This window comes from Symphodus melops (assembly GCF_947650265.1).
Source record: "Symphodus melops genome assembly, chromosome: 3".
NCBI classification, from domain to species: domain Eukaryota; kingdom Metazoa; phylum Chordata; class Actinopteri; order Labriformes; family Labridae; genus Symphodus; species Symphodus melops.
The window spans coordinates 7,483,251-7,504,255 of NC_136693.1; the positions used below are offsets into that span (position 1 = coordinate 7,483,251).

The 21,005-nt window shown below is 41.3% G+C and overlaps 1 protein-coding gene across 2 annotated transcripts; it reads right to left on the bottom strand.

The window, feature by feature from the left end:
- Positions 1–6,132: 6,132 nt before the first annotated feature.
- tmod2 (tropomodulin 2) lies at positions 6,133–20,706 on the bottom strand. 2 transcript variants are annotated; one of them, XM_079339906.1, is made up of 10 exons: positions 20,557–20,706; positions 15,483–15,705; positions 14,167–14,323; positions 10,863–10,985; positions 10,431–10,505; positions 10,215–10,345; positions 10,018–10,125; positions 9,769–9,912; positions 8,635–8,779; positions 6,133–8,121 (listed from the first exon to the last, which is right to left on the bottom strand). In XM_079339906.1, the coding sequence occupies exons 2-10, from the start codon at positions 15,606–15,608 to the stop codon at positions 8,090–8,092; spliced, it is 1,041 nt and encodes a 346-aa protein (XP_079196032.1). In that variant the 5' UTR covers positions 15,609–15,705; positions 20,557–20,706; the 3' UTR covers positions 6,133–8,089. The 2 variants fall into 2 exon arrangements, with proteins under 2 accessions (XP_079196032.1, XP_079196033.1); XM_079339907.1 differs by lacking the exon at positions 20,557–20,706 and adding an exon at positions 20,183–20,439.
- Positions 20,707–21,005: the final 299 nt, after the last annotated feature.

Here is a 21,005-nt window from a genome sequence, read left to right on the forward strand (position 1 = left end):
TTTTGTTTCTAAAAATATGCTACTGCTTATTTTTCTAAGTTTTCTTTGTTAAAATACCCAAAGCCATCAACTCCTGAATGGAGACTCTTTGGAGGATCATTTGAATTGCAGTTTTCAGAGAAGGAAACACAATATGGAGGACATGTGCTACACACCAACGGGACCAGCTTTATCAACATGCATCGGATTTTAAAACTACAAATTAGACTCTTATTGATATCTTATTTCATTGATATTGCCGAGGATGTTTGTTACAGACAGATTAAGTAATTTATGAGTGAGGCTTAGATTTACATTGTGTAAAAATATTACTTCTGGGCAGTTTTAGTTGTATATAGATTAAAAAGAATACAGCCAAATGGTGAGAGGACTGACTGACTGACTGACTGACTGACTATCTATCTATCTATCTATCTATCTATCTATCTATCTATCTATCTATCTATCTATCTATCTATCTATCTATCTATCTATCTATCTATCTAGGCGTGATGCGGGGTCAGAAGAGTAATAATAATACCTTTTATTTATAATGCCCTTTTCATCAACAGATCTCAAAGTGCTACAGTACAGGTTAAAAACAAAGAACGAAATTAGTGTAAATTCCCATCAAACACAATCACACCATTGTTTCTTTATATTGTTGATGTTTACTGAGAAATAATTCAACATCAATGCAACATAATTTGCATTTATGATAACATAATTAGTTTAAAAAAAGAAAAGAAAAATCTGTGCCTCAAGTGGGGGGGCAAAAGCATTTATGTGGGCGGGCCCGGCCCCCTATGGCCCGCAGATAACGACGGGTGTGTAAGGGATCCTTTAGCATCAGGTGGAAAAATTTAGCAGGTCTGTGCAACTAGTAAGCACTGCATGTGACATCTGGAGCCAGACTCACTTTGGATGGCAACTGTGAGTGGAAACTGGTCGACAGTCTCATGACCAACCATGTGGTAAAAAAAATGTGTTTTTAATCATCACCACATGGCAAAAGCTATTAAAAATACATGGAGGATTTTTTCCAGACTGTGATATCAGTGTCATAAAGTCAAAAGAGGATATGACTGTTTATACGCCAAACAGTTTCCATTACTCTATTGACATAGGCTGCATAAATTAAAATAAGTAAGATAGAAAAGGAGGTGATTAAATTCTATCCAGAGCTTATTAAAAGGAATTCATTTCAATTCCCTATAAAATGTGTGTATCAAGGTTGGTCATTAAATCTTAAAATCTGTTGACCCATAATAAAGGATATTGAATGTGTTAAGAACATTCTGGCTGCCATGTTCAAGAAATGGTTGCTAAAAAATGTTTTTGGTTGTTTTTGTTTTTTTTCAATATTGTCTAATGTGTTGCTGGCTGTTTTATGCCTGTAATTAAGATTTTATATGTTTGGTTATATCAATACTAACATTGTGAAAGTCAGTTTACCAGATCACTTATGATTTCAGCTGACATGAGTGATCCCTCTGACAACAACAAAAATAAATGTCTCTTCATCTCCCAGACAATTAAATCCCTTTTCCATGGGCTTTGTTCTTTTAATGATAAAATATCTACCTGCATGCTTTTAAAGGTCGGTTAATAAAGTAAAGTTAAATGAGAGCCAATATGCTACCTGGGATACTGCTCTCATAATGTTTCGGAAAAGAAACCATGTAACTTATTCACATTTATAAAAAAAAAAGAAGCACAATGGTAAAAATAGTCTTAACATACCAAGTGTTGATATGTAAGTTTACAGGAACAGCAGGTGCTGCTTTGATATGCACAAATTGGACCACGATAGTAAACATAACTCATTGTAGAACAAATGGAGGAAGAACTCAGAATCATCAGTGTCTGTTGATTATAAATAAAGCTGAAGTGTCCTACTGGGCATTTAATAAAGGAGATCAGGTCATATATGAGTACAAACAGGGACCAGGAGGCGGGAGCTCCATTTATTCATCATACAGGATGTTCTCTATGTGAGATGACACTTTTTAGATTGCACTGCATATCCGTTCATTATTCATGTTGTATTCGGTGTCCAATGTTTGTGGGAACATCTGCTTATGTGACACTAAGAGAAACCAGAAAACACCAGCAGGCGAAAATGATCTAATATTCAGCTGAAAATGTTGTTACAATTATGATTAGGATAATTATTATCATCTACAGTGAGCCTTTAAGATCAAACCAAACAGAAGACTGTATTTGCATATTAACCTCCTGCAGGAATCAGTAATGTCCTTTGATTGACCCTGACGTCCTTAATATGTCATTATCCCCCCACCCCCACCCCCCATAAATAAAAAAAAATAAAAAAAAGAAACAAAGAGAGAGGAAGTAGAATCAGCCACCTGCTGATCAAAGTGTCCCATCTCAACGATGCAATTTTGCAATCCATGCAATATCACCATGGTTATCAGCTTAAGTAGGCATATATCTGATTTATCCTTTTGGACTTCAGATTTTATGGCGTTGTGTTGATTGAAGGTCAGGTAAATCAAACCTGTTGGAGGTACTTATAAACAGGTGAAGCATTCTGGTCCAGTTTCAGTTCAAAAGTTTACACTTAAATAGCACTTAAGTGACCTGTTTCAGTCACCTTCTAAATTAAATGTATTTTAAATCATTGATCTAATAGAAGTCGTAAGAAGGGTGTTTGTCATAGAAAACATGATCTGTCTCTTGCTCCCTTACAACAATGCCGAACAGTCAGTAGTTTGTTTCTGACCCCTAGTGGACATTCGTTGGTGTTGCACTGCAGCTGTATGTTGCATGTTCAACCACCAGATGGCGCCACTTAATCACCATTTGCTTGTGCTACTTTCAGAAACAAACGTTTTGAAGCTTTTTGAAGAGCACTGCAGGTCTGGTTTGATTGAGTGAGTTAAAAACAAACTGTTAGATTGTATTTCTAAAAAATCTACCAAAAGCATAATCAAACATGATGAACATGATGACATGATGAACCATTATGGACTCAATAATAGTCTAGTTCCATGAATAAGAAGCAACATTATGCTAGATTCTGTTAATGAAAGTTATAGACATGTTATCAGGTCTTACATTTAAAATAATAATCCAGCACACAGTCAATCCAACCGATCCTTCAGCACTACTAATGATTTTGTTCCACAACAAACAGGCATTGTACTTGTGGTTTTACTTGGCAGAATGTGTCTGATATTATGGGTTTACTATTTTTAACACAATAGAGAGGGAATTATTCCTGCTCTGACTGCTTTGTAACAGAGGACGCTGTTATTCTCGTTAAAGCTTTGGACAGGATGTATAATTCTTTTCTTTCATTTAGGCTTTCATGCCTGAAAATAAATCAGAATTCCTTCAGTCATAATTTAAAGGAAGCCGCACTATCTCCATTTTCATACAGAGAGGGATGTGTCTGCTTTTCCTTAAAACAGGACTAAGGATAAACCAAGCCAAACCATCACAACCTGTTGGTTCAAGCTCAGAGGGATCCGATCAAACATGCACTCACTGATGTTCCTGACTGATTCTCACTTTATTATTTTCAGTAAGGGCCATTGCATCATTAAGTCAGGTATGGAAAAGTGTTTGGAGGATACTGTTATTGCTCATTTGGACTGCCATGGCCTCAGTATTGAGAAACATGTTGAAGAAAACGATCACATTTCAAACGTCTGGAAATTGCTTTTTCTTTTCTTCTTTACAAAATATAAATCTGTGAATTAAGTTTGTAACTTGCATGCATCTGAAACACACACTCCAGAAATAGTCCTCTATTCAGTGAGTGACGACTCACACCTTTAGCTTGGCTGTTTTTGAATACAGTACATTCTTTTCCATTCTTTCCTCTAACCTCATAATCTGTGAGCCTTTGTTTACCAAGCACATGAGGTCATCATGGAGAGGGACTACTGAAGCTTTGTTCAGAGCTGGCAGGACTGCCGTGCTTACACTGATGGAAAATAAACTGAGATTACCAGGTGAACATACCTGTTCCAGAACAAAAGCCCTGTGTTATAGCCTGGAGAAGAAGCGAGGGCAGAGGGGCCACGCTTGACAGGTAAAAAAAATACACTGTGACTAAATGTGATCTCAGATAAACATGTCAGCAGGATGAGTAGTTGAAATGTCACACATCTGCTGTCTTTTTTTGCATCACTGCAGATCAGTCGAGGGCAAATTGAGTCTGGTTCTGGAGTCGGTCCAGTCCAGTGATGTTTAATCCTTGACAGCATCATGGATTTGGCTGCAGCTAATCCAACCCTCTGACCATCAGCTGAATTAATATCACAGCTAATCTGAGGCTGATGCCCCCCCCAGTTGATCAGGGGGTGGGACAAAAAGATAAAAATGTATGGTCACCCTGACTCATGAAATAAAATCATTGAACCAATGATGTGAAATATCTATATGTTACTAAAGATAAATAAACCACTCTGAACAGATTTGGGCTTGTATCAGCTTTAAGAGCTAATAAAAACTAGATTACATCATAGACACACTCCCTAATGTAAAACCCACCGCCCTCCCAAGCCTCCCTCCACACCCACAAAGAGCATACGTACACACACACACACACACAGACACACACACATACACACACACACACACACACACACGCACACACACACAAACACACACACACACACACACACACACACACACGCGCACACACACACACACACACACACAAAATAGTGTTCTATGTAAAGAAAAATATCATGACAATGAGGAATGGATCCCATAAACAAGTATCAATCAAAATGAATGCATTCACAATTGGTTTTCCAGGATCCAATCTTTTCACTTCACAGGAAAATGCTGCTGAATTTGTGCAGATTTTCACATCTGTGGGGAGCCTGTTCCAGTCCTTTATAAGCCCTGTGATGCCTCCTTAAACAATTAACACACATGCTGCTGTTCTTGCTGTTCTTGTTCTCTATACCAGTGGAGTGGAAACACTTGAGTCATTCACACACACACACACACACCCAAACACAGAGAGAGTGAGTGAGAGAGAGAGAGAGAGAGGGAGAGAGAGAGAGAGCAGAGTTCATTGCCAACAGTGCAGAGTTTTCTCTGACAGCAACTCACCACAGCTCTCTGCACACAGGAAACTCTCAGGGAGCTGTGGAGTCATATGCATTACATCATCTCTCAGGCATGAGCAAACAATCTGAAAAACTGGATCTGATTAAAGGGTGAATACGTAGGCCAGGCTGCACCACCTAGAGCACCTATCAAACTATAAGGCCTGTCCCTCAGTTATGACAAACTCGACCACAACTAACTTTATTTCTGGACACACTAGGCAGTTGTTTTGTTAGTCATGGTAACAGCGTAGCTCAGGCTTCTGTCAGTCTGACTGCCAGTTGGTTGGAAACGATCTCAAATCATTGTACATTTCTTAATACCTTCTTTATTTTCTGAAGAACTTCTCAGATGCTGAAGTTGGGGATTTTTTAGTGACAATATTTTTTTGTGTTAGCTTATTTTCAGGAGATTCCCACCAAAAACAAAAGTGGCTAAAATTAAACAGACAATAAAAGTTAAGACAAGTTTAATACAACTGAAAACCCAAATGGATTGTCTAAAATGTTTAAATGAATGAATTTAAAGGCATACCTTTTAACTATAACAAGTGTATTTTTTAAATGTAATGTTACCTTAAAGTTAAGAGTAAAATTAGGACATTTAAAAACTCTGCTTTCAAGAATCTCATTTCTAAAGGTAAGAAAATAAATAAGCACTTTAATCATGAATATGACATTTTCATAACTTTTGTCTTCAGACTGAAATTCAGAAAATAAACAGCACTTTATTTTATTTTCCTTAAGGCTTTGTGAATCCGGCCCGATTCATACAAACGAATGCCTGATTGTAGTTGTGCTGGTGTACTGTTTGAACTTGACCATTAAAAGGTTGCAGTTATGTACAAGTGATTCTTATGTAACTAACCTTGTGCACCATGTCATTAATATGATCACTTTCTTAGATCTGAGGCAATCATGACTATTTAGACAGTCTATTATGTTAGCATGTTTCATATTTATCTTCAAAATGGCTGATGAAGAGGGCTCGACAGCACAATCAGTCATTTAAAAACGAATAGATTTAAATAAAAAATGTTAAACAACAATGGTCAACAAGTCAGGATTTGTAAAAACATTTATTGTTGAGGATGTCTTATATTCAGCAGTGTTTTACCAGTTTGTGGGTTCATAAAATCACATAGTTCTCATTTTGAGTATACACCTGGGGTTTGATTTAAGATAAAAACACATCTCAGCAATGAGTTGTGTAAATTAATGTGAGAGTACAAATAAAAGTGTCTACTTTTAATTTGAGATGGCATTATACAATTAATAAACATACTGTAATATAGATCACAGAATATTTTAACAAGCTCAAGCAAAGAAGCAGTTTTCCACCAACAATGCATGGTAATGTAAAAAAAAAAAAAAAAAAAAAAAAGGTCCTAGAGGAAATACAAACAGACAAGACAAACTCAGATTTCAAACCCAAAGTAGAGAACCGAGCTGGACGATTAAGTCCAGGAATGTGAGGCTGCAGGGCGATTTTAATTAGGACACAAACACGATGTTGTTCACAAGTGCATCTCATTACATATAGTCCACAAGTAACACCTGAAATAGTCCGGTCATACTAAAGTCAAGCAGGTTAGTGTACCAAAGGAGGATGATTTAGAGGCACACGCATCATGTCATGTTTTACATAATGTATGACTTGCAATACCGAGAGCCACGTGAAAGTGTGCAATGTGAGCAAAATTTAGGATCTGTAAAAGACTTTTCATCGATGCGTTGTTGTTCATAGAAACATTTCACAAGTACTCGCAACCTGAGAAGTTCCACACAAAATGTTAGCCAGCTCGCATCTTAATTAACTTCATTTGTTGAAGGAAACAATATTGACCTGATGTGTTGCCTGAAATACCTTGAGTATTGTTTCTAACTCGATGACAGTTTTATGAGTAAGTGACTGTAGATGACAAAGCAAAAACCTGAACCAGTAGCCAATGTCAATACAGATACTCTAAGCACTGCATGTGTTAGTCTTTGGCATGGTTTTAGCATCAGAGACACCCAGTGTGCTGAGCAGACAGTTACAGCATCATTTATGAGAGCAGGCTGAAGCCTCTCTCCAGTCCAGACTGGGGTTAATATCCTGTTCATTTTACAGTCTGAGCTCACTTCTACAACAAACCTTCTCATCATTTCCTGTTCAGGGATACAAGTGATCAGACTAGCCAACATTTGAATTCAAAGCACATGAAAATAAGATTTTTAGCAAGAATAAAACAGTGAAGTGATATAAAATATTACACATTGATACTTACAGTATTTATATAAGGGCGTGAGCCAGCATCTGCTTTCAGGCTGACTGCAGCTTGAGGTCAGCACACATTGAACCATTACACACACCAGCCTGAGACAGTTGAGCTGGTTTTACAAGGCAACTCCAACGAATGACACCTGCAGAGCAGCATGCAGATGGACCAGCCAGGAGTGATCCGAACCATGAGTCAGACGTTACTCCGAGGTGACTTATGTCTTATGATCACTTTAGACGCAGCTATGACCATCTGGAGGTTATTTAACAGACGAGTCTGGCTTTGATTCGTGTCACCTGATTCTGGGTTTCATCAGAAGCTTTAGGCCGTAACAGCAAACTATCATGGTGGAAATACTGGTGTTTTACAAAGCTCTTACTGTTGTCTCTGTTACGTGGTCATGTTTATAGCATAGTACAAAAGGAGAAAAAAAAGGAAGTTAAAAAGTCTGGACAGATCATTTAAGGGAACAGCTGAAATGAAATGACTAAAAGCTAAACAGATTTACACCTTCAATAACAACAACAAAATAATAATAAACATATGTATAAACATGTGAACGGGAGAGGGCAATTCCAGTTATTTCCCTTCTTCTCAGATGTATGTTCTGGTTGAGCACGCCTTGCCCCACAGTTTGGCACAAGACTTAAGTTTCCACACAGTGAGATGAGACCAGGGCACTGGCTGAAATTACTCCACACGACGGTGAGATGAAACGACAGGATTGGCTGAGAGACGGGCCGGGGAACGTCCCTACAGGTCTCCTTCCACTCGCTTCTTGCGGACTAGAGAGAGAGAAAGTGAAAAGACAACAATCAATAACAAATCTTTTTTTAAACACCAAGGAATTGATTGATTGAAAGAAAAAAAAAACTGTGGGACTGTCCATGCCTTCAATCTACACAGGCCCGTTAGTTTATCATGAAACACAATGTCACATCATCATGAGCCAAGCAGTCAGAGTTAACAGGTTTCAACAGCATGTGTCAGCGTGTAAAAAACAACAACACAAGTGAGATTTCAGTACTCTCACACCGTGTCAACCTCCACACTGTTAATGCAGTGAACGCTCCATTCAAACACTGATGCACTGACAAACTCAAAAGCACACCCATGCATCACACCTGTACTACCCCGACTGTGACAGGACGACGAGCTACAAGAGAGGAGACCACGTCACTCTTACAAAGCCAGAGAAACCAGCAGGAGTCATCCACCTGAAATTCTTGTATATATGTGTGTGTGTGTGTGTGTGTGTGTTTTAAGTGTGCGTGTGTGTGTGTTTGTGTGTGTCATACTAAGGTCATTGTTCTTGGTGATGGCTGCAGCTGCTCTGGAGCGAGGTCCTTGCTGGTTGAAGTGGTAGCCAAACTTCACTATGCTATTGTTCTCTTCCAACATTTTAGCTATCTCCATCTCTACGGTGGTACCCAGCTGCTGCCTCTGAAACACAAACACATTTGAAGAGGTCAAAACGCGAACATCAGTCACATCAGGAACACCAACTTAAAAAAATAAGAGACATGTTTGAACCTCTTTTCCTGTGCTGGAACTTCTCAGCTGGTGATTGTCTGTCATTGAAGAAGTGGTTTGTGTGTCACACTTCTTACAACTTTAGGCTGAGTGAATCCATTTTACTTAGAGTGCGAAGACTTTCTCAGTAAGTCCCCTTAAATCATCTACAGTGACCATGAATGATTACAGCAAAAGAGCTGTTTAGCTGCACCCCTGAATATACATGATTTTAAGTCCTGACATAAATCACACAGCTGAGTTCTATCAGAACAAGAATCCCCTTTAGTTATTGATTATAAAATGATTAAAATTAAGATTAAAAACAAATTAAAATAACCTCAATGATTCTTTTTGTGTGCTGCGTTAAACAGGTTTGTCTCTGCTGGGGTTTTAACGTGCATGTATGCTAACCCTAGGTAATACTATGAACATGCAAACTCAGTGCATGAGAGCGATGTGCAGTCACACCAGCACTTAAAGTTACACGCTCGAGGGCAAACATGCAGTTTACATCAGAACCTCATAATCTTCTGCAATACTCCTGCACTTGAACACTTAAGGTCGCTTCATCCTGGTCTGTATTCAACCAAATCACACAACCACATAACACCACAGTAGATGTTTTTGTTTGGTTAGTATTTGTTGTTTTGATATTTCCTTGTTATTCTGGCTGAATGTTTTTTGTATACGTTGTACCACCAACCTGCTTCAGTCTGGTGAATTTACATGTTTATGTTTGTCATTGTGTACTGTCCCTATTTTAAATAAATACACAAGTACTACGAGTGCTTTTTGAACGACCCTCAAGTGGCCGTTCAAGGAACTGCAGAATTTGGCACGTTTGCCTTTTTAGCCCCCGATGTTGCCTCATAGCGTGTGTGCATGCATATAAGTGTGTGCGACAAAGCATCTGTTACCTGGTTGTCTATCTTGATCTCTGTGAGAGTGTCATTGTCTCGCAGCGCATCAACCAAAGCCTGCACACCGGCCCCAGTGATGAAGTTGGACTCAAGGTTCAAACTTTGCAACGTCTTGTTCTCCCTCAGCATGTCGCCGAACGCCTGGAGAGTGCAAAAGGAAGGAGGAGGAAAATAAAACAAGACCTTAAATACGGGGTTGTTCAGTGTGAACAAAGCTGTTAAACATCCCACAAGCCACCATCTTACCACAGCAATCGGGTCATTACTCCGTGTTGCTGCCAGGCTGAACTTCTTGACTTGCGCGTTCTTCTCCATGGCTTTGGCAAAGTCCTTCAGCGTTGGAATTGGAATGTTCTGAAAAACAAATGCACACTGCTACTTGTCCTGAAACACAACAATACACATAGACACACAACACACACACAGCTTGTGCTTCTGTGTACCTTGATATTGTTGAGGTTGACCTCTGTTAAGGAGCTGTCATTGCTTTTTATCCTTTGCAGAGTGTCTTCTACATTAGTGGGATTTGGAGGTTCGTCAAACACTGGGTTCATCTTCTCCCCTTTGATCACATCTAGATCAGAAACACAGTCACAGGTCAACAAGTAGATCCTTTCCGGCGCTCTGACTTAAGGGGTTAATCCTGTGATTGTACTTACTGTTGTAACCCGCTTTGCTCCCAGTCCCGTCATATGTCTGAGTACTGGTGACCAGTGTGTGAACACCCAGGATCGCTGCAAAACAAGAGCAAAACACTCAGTTATGGTTGAGAGAAGAGCTTGTCTACGCTTATGTGCTAAAAAAAAATAAAAATGCTCCAGTATCAGTAATTGAATAAAAGGTAATCAAGTCTAGAGGCTGTAGCAATAAAGTTCTTCTGTTCAGTGAGCCCTGTCCTTCCCTCATCACACAGCAAACGACGGCGCCTCGGACTGAAAGGGGCTTGTGTTTTATGGTCGCACCCCAGACCGAGCTCGGGCAAGCTCAAAGACAACTACAACACTGTGTGGAGCACATACAAAGCAACCTTCACACAGAGCTTTGAAGCCTTTTTTTAGAAATGTTTTAAAAAGGGATTTGTTCATTCTTACCTGCTAAATCGCACAGTTCTGTATCTGTGGCACTGGACAGGGCTTCCTCCAATTCTGGATCCAGCTTTGTGACTTCTTCCTGACGCGTTTCTATCGGCTTCTGCTTGGGAACAAACGCTTTACCTTTAAGGAGACAGAAGAAAAAGTCCATGAGGGAAAAAGAGAGAGACTTTCACAAATGAAGGTTTGACTCTTAAAAAGCGGCAGGCAATAAATTACTTTAACGTGAAAACAGGTACATACAGGCCCGGAGAAGGTTTTATTGGATGTTACGTAACTCCCCCATTTAGATAAAAAAAAAGTCCAACTGTTGATGAATGTGTGTTGTTATTCACATTCAGCCATTCCTCGACTCTTGCCTTGTGCCACAGTCATAAGACAACTGCCTTACACAAGTGCTGCTCTGTAAGCAGACGGACACACTCCCTGATATATACAGATCCCACAGTATAATTAATATGCAAATGAATAAACACAAACACCAATCAGTACTGTAACGACTACACACGCGGACTTTTGTTTCCTGAAAACCAACAGATACTCGACAAGAGGGCCTTGAAACTGTGAACACTGTTCCTTCCTCCTGAGCTTTAAACTCTTTGTTTCTGCATGATGTCACAGTGTGTGTTTCCTGGTTTGTTTACTTAACAAGATTAGATGTTTAAGTCTTTCTTGCAGCACAGATCAAGTCGTGGATTATGAGTTTCATGTTGCCGTTCCCTTCTTTTTGACTGTAATTATATCCACTGTGACTGACTGTTGTTGAAATCTAAAGTTGAATTGATTTTTTTTGACAAGTGACGTCTGAACAGCGGAAATGTTTGAACACGTCTATGCATCCTGCTCTTCTACACGACATTCCTCAGCGAGCAGTGCAGATCAGCTGAACTCAGTCCAGCCATGAGTGTGGTCAACTACAAATTACCATGGCAACCCATCTGACCCAAGGAAGTCACTGAACAATGAGTGGAGTCTAATCGAAAGCGCACTGCTGGAGCATTACAAACACTCCCAGAAGACGGAGAGACCCTGCAGAGGGTGCCCCTCACTGTCTCTCTGTAGGCTTGTCTCTCTCAACAAAGACAAACCAAGAACAGACCCTCCCCCTCTGTCCCTCCTTCTGAGTCCCTAATGCCAATCAAATGATTCAAAGTGGTCTGGGGGCTCTGGCACTTCCTGAAAGCTAGTAAACAGTAAATACAGTCATCAGGCAGCATCCTGTGCCAGTCCCTCTGGAGCGTCGGCCCCACAGTCCGCTCGTCTGTTTGATCCAGAAATCAGGGACTGAATCAAAAACTGCTGACAGAATACAAGAGATTCAGTAGTCCAGTGTGTGCCCGGCACAACAGAGGAAACTTTTTTTTTACACACCAGTTTATTTAGTGAGATGTCTGTTATTGCCCTGTCACCTATTACTGATGTTTAAACTTATCGGTGGGTTTGTTCTGCACTCGCTACTCCGGCCTTCAAAAGACTCAACAGCCAAAATAACAAACACATGTCACGATACACTCACACTACAAGTTCCTCCCTTACAGCACAAATGTCACTTTCTTAGTGTTCTACAACCCTCACCATGAGAACAAAATGGACTCATATCAAACTTACCATAAAGTGACAACATTTGGCTAGATAAAAGGCTGCACTGTGTTCCTCTGACATTATGTTTGCTGTTGAACACACACACACACACACACACATGACCACATTATTTATCAGCGGGGGGCGAGTAGCACAAGGGGAATTGAGTCAACCACATTCCACAGAACTACCACAGCGCTTTGAATTTTCCATTTTGTCACACACACACATAAACACACACAATCATTTCCAACAGGCCAAGTCGGGGTCAGGGGAAAGATGTCAGCTCCATATTTCCTCTCCAGTAAGAGTCGAGCGTGCAGATCTCCAGAGATCCAAACAAAAGAAATTCCACTAAACAAGAATTACTCCGAGATTACTTCCTCTTCTCGTTTTTTGTGCGAGGGTTTTTCCTGTTGAGCTGCATCTTCTTCTTGAAATTTGTTTGAATAGAACCGGTTTCTCTCAATAAGAGCAGGTTGTTGTCATCTGGATCGGCACATGCTCTTTATTTCACAGCGTGTGAGAAACATCATCACAGATATCTGCTGTGCTGTAAGAGAGTCCCCCGACCATTTCAGTCCCCTTAGTGGAAACAACCTCCTGTCATGTCCCTCGCTGTTTTACCCATGATGCATCCCACATGCAATGCCTTTTTACTCTTAAGATGACAGACGCCGCTGTCTGCTTCAAGTCTGATCGTGTACACGTGCATCACTGACAAGACCTATAAAATATGAAGAGTTTTACTTACGATGAAACTCAACGGCTTCACTCTCATTCTGATTCATCCGTGCTTTCGTCACCTTGATATTTCTCAATGACACGTCAGTGAATGAGACGAGGAATCACTTCTATTCCAATAAGCTGATACTCTGATTTACATTGCTTTGACAGTCAAAGCCATAAAAGGATAAGAAATGTCAAAAACAGATGACAGTGGGTCACTTGAAGAGAGCTCAGAGGGGCACAAAAAGAATCACATTTTGGGGGTTTTAAGTAAGTGCTCGTGGAGTCACTCTTAAATGGTTGATGTGCTGTGATCCAAAACGGTTTGAAGAACCAAAATCTACAAACTAACATCTGTCAAGAACACACACCTCAGACATTTATATCCCAGACTCCTCTCCCCTGGTACAAACACACCTCCCCCTCACTGCTCTATGTTGCATAAGAGCTGACATGCATTAATAATACCCTGCAAGACAGAAAGCTGTAACTACTGCTGTGTGTATGTGTGTGCGTGTGTGTGTGTGTGTGTGTGTGTGTGTGTGTGCGCGTGTGTGTGTGTGTGTGTGTGTGTGTGTGTGTGTGTGTGTGTGTGTGCGCGTGTGCACTGGCGATGCAGACACAAACGGGCCTCAGTTCATCAGCCCTTGAGAGATACATGCCTACCATGTTAAAGCACTGCACTGCTGAGATAATGGATGGTGAAACAGCGTACGACTTCACTGCATCTCGAATGGAATCATTTCATTGACAAGTAAGTCTGAACTCAACCGAAGAGAACAGAAGGAACCTCACACCAATCAGAACTCGATGAAACACTTCATAATCTGATCTGTTACTCGATGTTTGTCGAGCTCTCTGCACGTTCACATCCATCATGAATCAGAGCTATACAAAGACGGATGAATTCACTGCGACCCCTCCACTTCTTCTGTTTGATTCTCAGTGGTGAAATGTTTGTAAATATTGATGCCTCCTACTTCAGTGCACAAACCTTTTCTCTCTCCGGTGAAGGGCACGATGTCATCTCGGTCCTTGTACTCCATGGCTTCCTTCTCCAGGTATTTGAGGAGGCCCTCTCTGTTAAACGATCCTGTGGCTTTCTTTTCCGTCTGGTCTTTCTGACGCATGCCGGCTGGGAGAAGAGCGTTCTGAAGAGACAAAACACAGGAGTGGAGTTCAGCACCTTCACTGGAGCCTTACTGGGTAAATGTTATATCGTTCTTTTATCTAAAGCTGTAAACACAGTAATATGTGAAACGTCGATTCACAGAACTGCTTTAACATTTCTGATTGTCATGCTGAATAAAGAACAAGTGGAAAAGTCTGATTGATTGAAAGCTCTGCTGGCCATTCTCGCTCCACGCCCGTTTGTGATGTCAGCACATCACATCAGATTCACTCAGGAAGACGAGTCAGTTGTGAGTACATTTTTCAGTGTGTAAACCAAAGACAGACTGACTGTCTTCTCCTTATGTTGGGGGGCCCGTTAAACTTTTTGTCAGATACAAATTGCGCACACAAAGGAGAGTTTCTTCTTTGTTTCTGAAGCTCTGTGCTGTAACTGCTTTCACTTCAGGTGTCGCACTTTGTGTATAAGACAAAGGACATCAATTCAAAGTTTACTTCACAGGACGTTAACATTTATAACAGAAGTTTGACTTGATGCAAGTCAACTTTCAGCTTCTCGTAAACTGAACTCGACATAAAGATGTGAACTTCAGGGCGGGGATGAGGGTGTGAGTAAACTAGCGAGCAGACAATGAAACTAAAAGCATTTTTAGTGTCAACATGACAAACTGTACTCTTCCACTTTAATGTAATGAAATTGAGAATTTGATATTCTTCCATTGTTGCGGCCCGTCCTGTGGGTCACCATGCGCGGTTATTTGTTTCACTCGGTTTCGCTGGAATTTAAATTCAACGCCGAGGAGACTGTCAAGGGTTTCATTATACTCTAAAGCTTTTTTTCACAAATAAACACAAACACTTGGCAGCCTGCTGACAGTTACTGCAGCTCAGACTCCCTCAGTCCCTCACTTAAATTGTTTACCAAAACTATGCAGGCTGAGGACTGGGAGGTGTTGCGGAAAACTTCTCCCTTGGAATTTAGAAGTTCAAGGAGCAAAAAGTGGCATTAACTGGGAGAGGTTGTTTGAAAAAAGGGAGCCTTCTTACGGCCATAATATGCCTGATGTTTGTTGTGTTTTTTGTTATTGTTTTTCTCCCACTAAATCCCTCTGCTACAGAAACTCCCTCCCTTCCGTTTAAAAAGCCCTGGAGCTCCCCAGTCTTTGACCACTCCCTGACCTCAGGGTCCATCTCTTCAAGGGCCGTCTCCAGCTGTTTAAGCTCCTCCGCCGACAGTTTGTTGAGGATTTCATCTTCGTCAAGATCCTTGTACTTGTCCAGATCCTTCTTGAACGACAACGCCATGGTGCCGGCTGAAGCTTGCGACGCAGAACACTGGACAGCAGACCACAGCCACGGTGTTTCTTCTCAGGCTCACAGCTGCAGGTCAGGAAGAGGCTACCTGAAGACAGACGACGACAAAAAAGAAACAGGAATGGTGATGAAGCTCTCAATTCCCTGGCCTGATCTAAACTGAGCTTGACGTTGTTTATCTGATCTCTGGGAAACAATAGTCCCATCACAGCTGGGCTGGAGGAGAAGGCCTCGCGGTGACGCAACTCAAACGCACAGCTGGAACAGCTGGAACAAAGAGACCTTCTCGGGCCTGATCAAATCGACTGACTGCTCCTTCGAGGATCAATAACTCAAAAGTTTGGTTAACTAGAGAACGTTAAACTGAAACTAAAGACGCCTCTCAAACTCCTGTATTTTCACTTTTCAGAATGATCGCCTAAAAAACAAAGCAAACTGGAACAGGGGCTAGAAGTACTTGAGAAAACACTTGACATATTTGTACAAGCAGATAGCCCCCGCAGTCCAGATCAAATAAAGCTCAGATAAGTGACTGAGTTAAGGAGTGGGTGGATCCTGTCAAACTAAATGAAGAGGCTCTATGCTGCCTTTACTTCCCTCTCCCACGCCACAGTCCCAAACCTAAATGACCTCATGATTTCCAGACTCCCTGCAGGACTCCACAGATGGTTTTGGTCCTAATCACTCTCACACAATCTTAACTCTACACACATTGAAACGTTACAGCTTGGTCAGGCCACAGGCAAAATAAGCAGGAAAGACGAAACTGTGTTTGTTTGTGTAAATACCGAGGAGGCACACAAGTACTTAAGAAAGATCCCATACGTCTCACTTCGTGTCTACATGTGTCCACATTCAGGGACAGCGGGGAAAACTCCTCATCCTTCAGATCTGCATGTTAGGAGAGGACTCTTTAAAACATTTAGTGTCTGACTGATTTCTTCCGCTCAGAGAAATTCCCTTTAGAGTCTGGGTTCTCTTCATGTTCTGCTCATCGTCTTCACTGTGCAGCCACGAGCCTCAGTCCTGAACGGACTCTCCTCCTCATCGCCTCTATCATCACACCACTCCAACTCCACATCATTTATTTGTGAAGTGATTATGGGTGTCATAGAAGGGGCACTCACAGGCCCGGGTGCCAGCAGAAGAAATGTCAGCACTGATGAGTGTGATCAAACCGAGCATATGAAAATAATGACAATAACACAGGGCCACGGTCTCTACTGTAGTTCAATCAGATCCTGGAAAACAGAGACGTTCACGTGAGGTGAAGTACACACTGTCCATTCGATCACAGTGATGCAAGGAAACAATATGAAGAGGCCAGTATGAACATTTCAGAGAAGAATGATGTGAAAAAAGGAGACCGTTTCAGAGAGGTAACATTAAACGATTATCGGTGTGGCGGCCGATCCTTTCTGAAGGTTTTCACGTGGATTGTGCACCAATTTGACTATGCAAAGCTGCTCGGGAGGCTTTTACTGAACACACTGTCTTTAGAAAACAACATTTGACTCAAAGACAGGTGGGTTTATATCAGGAAATATGAGTGCTGCTGACACATGTATTGGTCTGAATGTATTAAAGGGATACTTCACCCATTTGCATGATGCTTTGTATCATTAGAAACATGGTAGTAGTGTTGAATGGTCGTGAGTCCAGCCCTCATTTTGCCCTGAGACGAGAAAAATGTGTTTTTCTTTGCCTGGAAGTTTTCTTCACGTGATGCAATATGACGCTTTTTGCATCACATGAAGAAAACTTCCAGGCAAAGAAAAACACATTTTTCTCGTCTCAGGGCAAAATGAGGGCTGGATTCATGACCATTCAACACTACTACCATGTTTTTAATGATACACAGCTTTATGTAATTGGGTGAAGTATCCCTTTAAGTAAAAACCATCTTTAAATAAGAAACATATTTTATAAAACAAAATACTAAAACTGACCTGCTGGTAAAAGCTTTAGTGAGGCAGCACAAACACCGGACTCGAATAGAAAAATCGATCTTAACTTCGACTTCATGAAATTCCACATTAATCCAAATCATATGAAAACACCTTTCCACTTTCCATCCACAACAACAATCTTTGTGCAGTGATCATGAGACAGCAGCAGGATCTGTTTCTCATGGTGTCGCTGAACAGCTTTTCTTGCTTTTTTATGGAAGACGGAGTTTAGTTTAGGGTCCCACACACACACACACACACACACACTCTAAAGTGTCATTCGGCCTGTATCCCCTGGCTGCAGCGTGCCAGCTCTTCAAAGTCGAGAAACATTTCAGAAAATTAAGACTTTGATGGGTTTTTTTTTTTTGCCCTAATCCCTCGTGTCCAGGCCCAACTCGTTTTTTAATTCCACAGCAGTCTGGAAAGATTAATCTGGCATCAAATGATGTTTGATTTATGTCTCTGTGGTCATCGTTTGGTTTAAGTTACCTGGACTAATCCCAACATGTTCACAAGGCAAAATGCTGGGATTACATTTCCAGTCTAAGATCTGGAAAAAGCAGAAACCCTGGACTGCTATAAGCATTAATCCACATGCCGGCTGTGCGCACGCGCACGCACACGCACACACACACACACACACAAATATAATGCTCTTATGGCAAGACCAGCTCAATCTAACACCCTTTAACATATTATCCTACTCTTTAAAAAACACTTTCCACTTCATTGACATGTAAGTCAACACGTTTAGAGCTACAGTGGCTGTAGACGGCGAGGCCCAGTTATTAAGCATGTGTGCAGACTGAAGAGAACTGAAGCATGCAGACGGGGATAATGGTGGGTTCAAGCCCAGGCAGAGACACCGAGAGGATCCATTAGTCCAATCTGATTGATTCCTTTCTCCCTCTCCCCTCTGCTAATCCTTCAACACAACAACATATGGCTCAGAGCCAATAATACTTCAAACCTGTCTGCACTACACTCACCTTAAGCCCTCCCACACTGACCAGTAACCTCAGGCTTATGCGTGCCACTCCGTCACATAAACATATTTACTGAGGACTGCACCAGGACGCACTAGTTGTTTTTTTTTCAAGGTCCAGATATTACAATCGACTCTTCCACTGCTACTAAAATAGATTTCAGCGAGAGCAGGAGGAATAGTAACTTGCAACTGAGACAAGAACATGAAGCACTGAGTGGTTATTATATTATTTCAGAACAACGCCCACCAACCAGACTATAGTTAGAACGACCCGGCTCTGCTGCCCATGGGAGACGAGTCTGCACTTCCTCCACCCACCCACCTACTCCCCTCCTCGTTTTTATTCTCTCCACCCTGTTCTTACTCAATTCTCCTTCATCCTTGTTGAGCGCAGCCTCCTGTGTCAGAAGTGATAGAAAACAGATGGAAGAAGACAGATATAGCAACAGAGGGTATGATCCTGCTGTTAACAGCATTACATAAGCAAAAAGAGCGGATAAAAAAAAAGAACAATACAATGTGTTTCAGTAGTGATGACAGTACAGATGTTTGACTGAGTATCAGGGCCGGAAAAACCAGGCTCGGCTTTTTCCCTTGTTCAACAGTCAATGAATCGACGTGTCAGGAAAAAGAAAAGCAATCTATATGTTGTTCATTCACTCAAAAATGTCGCTTCTGCCAACTCAACAAACCCGGTGAGGGCCAAGCAGGAAGTGGGGTGTGTTTCTCCAACAACACACATCATGCTTTGCCCCTGTTCAAGCAGCACACATCAGACACACACTCTCCATTAGGCTATAATGAGAGCAGTTTCCAAATGAGGTGCCCTGCATTTCTTGCAAAGGGCTGTGATGTGAATAAAACAGGCTTAGGAGAGGCTGACGCTTTCACACCTGTGTTACAATTACTGACAAAGCACGATTCACTCCTGTGGCCGCATTACAAGGAAGGTGAAACTTGGCACTCAAGGTCAGGTTTCACTCTCTCGGGGAAATGTATTAAGGTTACACAAACAGCACTGTTTGAGGAGCCTGTTTATCTGCATACGGTAGTGCAGTAAGTAGTATCACTGAATGTGTCAAGTCAGCACTCACCACCTGATCATCTCTCAGTGTGTGCTGCAATACCTGCTCCTGAGCTTCATGAGGGTCACCTGCCTTCAGGCTTCAAAACAGGGAGACAAGAAAAACAAACTTCCCTCTATGCAGACCTCCTCCTTAAAGACTGCGACCACACCCATCACTCACCATTGACCAAACTACCTCTTTAAAAACAGCCACATAAGCTCTCCAACAAGGACTGACCTTGCACCTATCTGAAAATGTAGTCCTCTCCCATAACCCTCCACACTGGTGTGAGTGATACTACCAAAAGTATGTCCCTAGCAAAAATAAAACTCTTATCTTTAGTCAAACACAAACGCACAACAATACAGACGGTGTCGATGCCCTGTCTGTGAAATGCATTGCTCTCTCTGAAAGGGATGGGCAGCTGAGATTGCGACACATTAAGAACCGTGAGCCGGACTGATACCACAATCATTAAAAGGATACTTAGCATGTCTATTAAACAACATATATCAATGTGTAAAGCACCGAGCATTTTAATGTTCCTCTATGGGTTACCTGGCTGACATAGTTTCTTCTCTCTCCTGTGGAAACCGCAAAGCTACTCACATCGTTAGCTAACTCGCTCTCGACTTGTTTATAATGACCACGCTAACAGTAAACATGTTCATGGTGATCATCAAGCCATAGATAAAAGGTTACCATGTAAAGTTAAAGAGAAGAGTTAGTTATAGCTGGAACAAGAGCTTTAAGTGCCATTAACTTTAGTAACACAGCTCCACTTGTAGGATGCAGTAACCACCCTGACATGTAGCAGCTAACGCGCTAACCCTGGCACTTCAGACACGTTGCTAGGCGATTTACTTCATAGTACATAACGGCTATAACTTAACGTAATTAATCTAAAACAACAGACTTATTTGTTTCCTTACCTGATACTAACGGGTCCCAACTAAAGGCGTCTCCAGATATCCCCAGTCTTCCAATGAATGCGATGTCTCTTCACTGCTTGATTTCGCTATCAGACCAAGGGCGGTAACACAGGAAGAGAGAGCGAGAGCAATATTTTTGAGTGACGTCTACCCGAACCAATGAGAAGAGTTCCTGTTATGAGTGAACCAATCGGGTTTGTTAACCCGCCCCTCTTCTCCAGAGGAACCAATCAAATGAAAGTCAGTAAAATTAAGTAATAATAAAATGTATTTTTTAAAAAGTGCTATAATAATTATATTCTGGCCACTTGTAAATCATATAAAGACCTACATTAAAATAATTATAAAACAGTGTTGTCACTGTAGAATTGTAGGTGACTTTAAGACTTGCATAAACCTTACTTTGAGTGAAATCAACATGACAACTGAGCAAACTATCAGAAGAAGAG